Below are 5,185 nucleotides of genomic sequence, written 5' to 3'. Positions count from 1 at the left end.
CCAAAACAACGCTTACCGCCACTTCCGAAACAACAAGGTAGATGAGTAGTTTTTCCCCAGCCTTTGGTTTTGCCAACAAAGGTGGATTTGATAAGTACGTTTTCAAATTCCTAAGTGCATCTTGACATTCCTCATTCCATTCAAAATGATCCTGCTTCTTAAGGGTTGAGAAGAATTTGAAACACTTTTCTGACGATCTAGAAATGAATCTTCCCAAGGCTGCAATTTTTCCTATTAATCTTTGAACTTCTTTCTTGTTTGAAAGTATGTCAGGAATTTCCTCAATGGCTTTAATCTGTGTAGGATTCACTTCAACACCACAGTTAGAAACAAGAAAACCCAAAAACTTACCTGAAGCAACGCCAAATGCACATTTTTCGGAATTTAGTTTCATATTAAATTTGCGCAAAATCAAAAATGTGTCAGATAAGTGTGATATATGATCTTTTGAGTACTGAGTTTTAACAAGCATATCATCTATATATACCTCCATGGTCTTTTCTAAATGCTCTTGAAACATTTTGGTAACTAATCTCTGATACGTTGTACCTGCATTCTTTAGGCCAAATGGCATTACCTTATAACAGTAAGTCCCCCTCTCTGTTATGAATGAAGTCTTTTCTTCATCTCCTGGATCCATTTTAATCTGATTATAACCTGAATATGCATCTAAAAAACTTAACAGCTCGTGACCTGCAGTTGCATCAATCAATTGATCTATATGCAGTAGTGGAAAAGAATCTTAAGGGCAGGCTTTGTTAAGATCTATGTAATCTACACAAACCCGCCACTTACCGTTCTTCTTCGGAACCACAACAATGTTAGCTAACCAGTTAGGATACTTTACCTCTTGAATGGAACCAATTTTTAGCAATTTTCGAACTTCTTCTTGAATCACCTGATTCTTGAAAGTCTCTTGCTTTCTTTTCTTTTGCTTCATAGGGGGGTATGATGGATCTTCATTTAGTTTATGAGTTATCACTTCTGGTGGTATTCCTATCATGTCAGAGTGGGACCAAGCAAAGCAGTCCATGTTAGTTTTCAAAAATTCAATTAACTTACCTTTCATCCCTTGGTCAAGATTGGCTCCTTCATAGACTTTTTTATCAGGACATTGAGCAAATAACACGACAGGCTCTAATTGCTCTACCGTTGTTTTATTATTTTCATTCTCTTCTGGTTCTTGAATGGTATCAGGCCTTGAGTCTACGTCTGTTTGCCCTTGTTCAGTCGAGGCTTGTGCTGCGAAGTCCTCAACTGCCTTCTGTGATTGCTATTTACCTTCACTTCTCATGCTTGTATTTGCAACAGAGTTGATAGCCCTGGAAATATGTTGATCTCCACGAATTTGACAGATTCCCCATGGCGATGGAAATTTAATAACTTGATGCAAGGTCGAAGGAACAACATCCATTTCGTGGATCCAGGGTCTCTCAAAAATCACGTTGTAAGCCATCTCCATGTCTACTACCTGGAACTTTGTATCTTTGACGACCCCTTAAGCAAATGTGGTAAGTATTACCTCCCCTTTCGTGACAACACTGGAATTATCAAATCCAGATAGAGTATGCGCCTTTGGTATTACTCTATCTTCAGCTGGCAGCTCATGTAGTACTCTTAGCAAAATAATGTTGACGGAACTACCTGGATCAATCAAAACTCGTTTCACATTAGTATCATGTACAATTAAAGAAATTACCAGTGCATTGTTATGAGGGGTTGATACGCCATTTGTATCTGCATTATTGAATGTTATACTGTCTTCCTCTAAAACATGCCGCACTTTCCCTTGGGTAATTGTTAATTTGGAAGTTTTGTTAGCTGCAATATATGATGTACCATTGACGTCTTCACCCCCACTTATAACGTTAACAGTTCTTTTAGGAGAAGGTGGTATTGGAGGCTCCTGCACGTTCTTCATGTAAGCCTGCTTGCCTTTCTCACTGAACAACTCAGTAAGATATCCTTGTTTTAATAAATGATCAACTTTACTATGTAAGAATCTGCAATCTGCTTTTTTGTGCCCGTAGTCATTATGAAACTTGCACCAATGGTAAGGGTTGTGCCTGTTTGGATTTGATCTCATTTTCTTTGGCCACCGAACCTTATCTCCCATGCTTCTCAAAACAACCACAAGCTCAGAGGTGCTGACGTTAAAGTTATAACCACCGAATCTTACTTTTAAATTTCTATCGTCATCCCATGACTCTCTGTTGTTTCGCTCGTTCCTGAATTTTGATGAAGAACCTAATTCTCTGTTTCTTGATCTATGATCGTACCTTTGACTATCCTGCTTTGACCGTGATTCTTTTCCCGAAGGTCCCATATAAGGCTCGTACCTGTTTTTACTGGACCCTTTTTCGGTCTCTGCCCGTCTCGAACTTATCTTTTCATCTTTTTGGAATTGCGGAACAATATCTTCCTCAATCCTCAACTTCGTGCTATACCTGTTATAAACATCATTCCACGTTGTAGCTGGGAATTCTCGAAGGCTTTCCTTAAGTCTCCTCATAGCTTCCGAACTCTTTTCATTCAAATTACTTGTGAAAGCTATCGCTGCCCAGTTGTCAGGTACGCGTGGCAATGTCATTCTTTCACGTTGAAATTTGTCCACGAATTCTCTAAGCAGTTCAGAGTCCCCCTGCTTGATTTTAAAAATGTCCTCTATTCTTTTCTCTACTTTTTGAGCTCCTGAGTGTGCTTTGATGAAAGAATCTGCAAGCTTAGCAAAAGAATTTATAGAATTTTCGGGTAAGAGAGAATACCATGTTAACGCTCCTTTGGTGAGTGTTTCACCAAAATTTTTGACTAAGACTGATTCAATCTCCTGCTTAGTCAAATCGTTGCCTTTTACACCCATTGTGAACGCAGTCACGTGATCTCGTGGGTCTGTTGTTCCATCATACTTTGAAATATCAGGCATTTTGAACTTTTTTGGTATTGGGAGTGGAGCAACACTTGGCTTTCAGGGTTATTGCGAATATCTACCCATTTGATTATGGGCGGCACCCAGGGTATCTGCTCTATGCGCTCACTTTGCTCCTTGAGCTGTTTCTGCAAGGTTAGTACTAAATTTTGCAAATCAGAATTAATAACATTACCTGGTTCTCTCTCCTGTGACTTACTGGGAGTCCGCTACCTGAATTAACAAGTCCAGAACGAGGATTTTCCACAGTGTTATTATTTGGAGTAGGTGTGGGTGTTGCAACAGGTAACTGGTTAACAAGTGCCTCAACAGCTTTGTTGACCTGAGTGCCAATTAATTTCTGCAAAGCTTCATCAACAGCTTCAACATTTTCAAATTGAGCATACTCGTTTATTTGAGACCCATCAGGAGTACCCTCACGAGATTGCCGTGGAGAGTCTTGCGGAGTAGGAACTTGAATGTTAATATTATGTGGACCTCCCTGACTTTGTTGGTTCTCTTGGTTTCCTAGGGTGTTGTCAGTGTTATTCGACATAATTGATGCAACAAGGAAGGTCAAGTGAAAAGAAAATAGATTATCAGATTCCCGGTAACGGAACCAATTTGTTTAACCAAAAAATTAGAATTTCAGTCAAAGCTAGAATTTAGAAGAACACGGGTACTATTTCTCCTCACTCTATTTGTTTTTAAAGCATATCCTTAGTCATGATTTAACCGTTTATTATTTAAACTTCGTTTTATCACTTTAATTCTTAAAATGTGAAAATTGTTTGGGCTGAGTTATCTGTTTTATTGATGGTCCGAGTGATTGTGAGGTTGATAACTGAGATAGACCGAGGGTCTGATTGTGAGGGTATTGACTGAGATAGACCGAGGGTCTGATTGTGAGGTTAATGACTGAGATAGACCGAGGGTCTGATGGTAAGGTTAATGACTGAGAGAGGCCGGAGGCCTGGTTGTGAAGATTATATATTTATGGATCAGGCTGCACGCCGCAACAATATATATATATATATATATATATATATATATATATATATATGGATCGGGCTACACGCTGCAGCGATATAGCGCTTGGGCTGTAGGAGCCTCTCTGTAGTCTGCACACCCCCAGTGAGCGCAGTCGACTATATATATGTATATGGTACTTATTGAGTGTGAGTGTTGAGTGTGAGAGCTGATTGATGAGAGTTGAGTCTCGTGTGACTGAGAGGCTTGCCCGAGGGGCTGTATACATATATGAGTGATGCTTTGCCCGAGGGACTTGTTTTTATATAATTGTTGTTTCCACTCCTCTTTATATTGAGCCTCTGTTGAAAATGTTGAACAAATGCTTTTAAACAACTTTCATTTAAGCTGGAGTTTTTATGAGATGTTCAGAATTCGATCACTAATTTGGCTTTGTTATTTCCACTGAGATTTTTATGTTTTGAGGTGTTTATGATTCCTATTTTACCCGAGGGGTTGTATACGAACTATGTTTTGCCCAAGGGGTTGATTATGGTTTTCATCTCTTCTATTATAAATGGTATTGAACCCCTACTGAAACTATTGGAAAGCATTTTCAAATGATTTTTCCCAAAAGCTGGATTTTAAGTAAGACGATTGACTCGTATTCTAATTTGAAAGCTTGTTGTGCTTATTGAGTTTATCATAAATGTGGATTCATTATTTCCTACTGCTCAGTCTTTATTTACTCTTATTACCTACTGGGTTAGAGTACTCACATTACTCCCTGCACCTCGTGTGCAGATTCAGGTATTTCGAAACCCGGTAGCAGGTGTTCATTGTTCAGAGGCGGAGTCATCGGAGTTGGCAAGGTGGCTGCACGACGTTCGCAACACTGCTTTCCTTCCTCTCATTTTCATTACTGTATTTAGTACATTTTTAGACTCTTGTTGTATTCAGACCTTGGTAGATTCTCATGACTAGTGACACCCTGATGTTGGACTTGTGTAATATTCCGCACTTTTCTTCGAAAATTTCATTATGAGATTATTGATTTATAAATGGTATAAAATAACTTAATAGAAATTGATTGATTCAGGAGTTGTGTCGGCTGACCTAGTTTCACGATAGACACCATCACGATCGGATCGATTTTGGGTCGTGACAACAGGGTAGCATACACAATATCTCTGCCATCCCAGCTACTGTTACATCCAATCTTTCATGTCTCCCATCTTAAACCCTGCTATGAAGTGCCTTCATATATCACTCACCCACCAATCTTAGATTTGTCCAGACCATATTGTCCAT

The 5,185-nt window shown here is 39.1% G+C and overlaps 1 protein-coding gene across 1 annotated transcript; it reads right to left on the bottom strand.

The window, feature by feature from the left end:
- Positions 1-1,498: 1,498 nt before the first annotated feature.
- Positions 1,499-2,860, bottom strand: LOC138887447 (uncharacterized). Its single transcript, XM_070169202.1, has one exon. The coding sequence runs from the start codon at positions 2,858-2,860 to the stop codon at positions 1,499-1,501; it is 1,362 nt and encodes a 453-aa protein (XP_070025303.1).
- Positions 2,861-5,185: the final 2,325 nt, after the last annotated feature.

The sequence above is a fragment of the Nicotiana sylvestris genome, chromosome 3 (assembly GCF_000393655.2).
Source record: "Nicotiana sylvestris chromosome 3, ASM39365v2, whole genome shotgun sequence".
NCBI classification, from domain to species: domain Eukaryota; kingdom Viridiplantae; phylum Streptophyta; class Magnoliopsida; order Solanales; family Solanaceae; genus Nicotiana; species Nicotiana sylvestris.
Note: the sequence above shows the minus strand (reverse complement) of the source record. Positions and strands in the feature narration are given on the sequence as shown.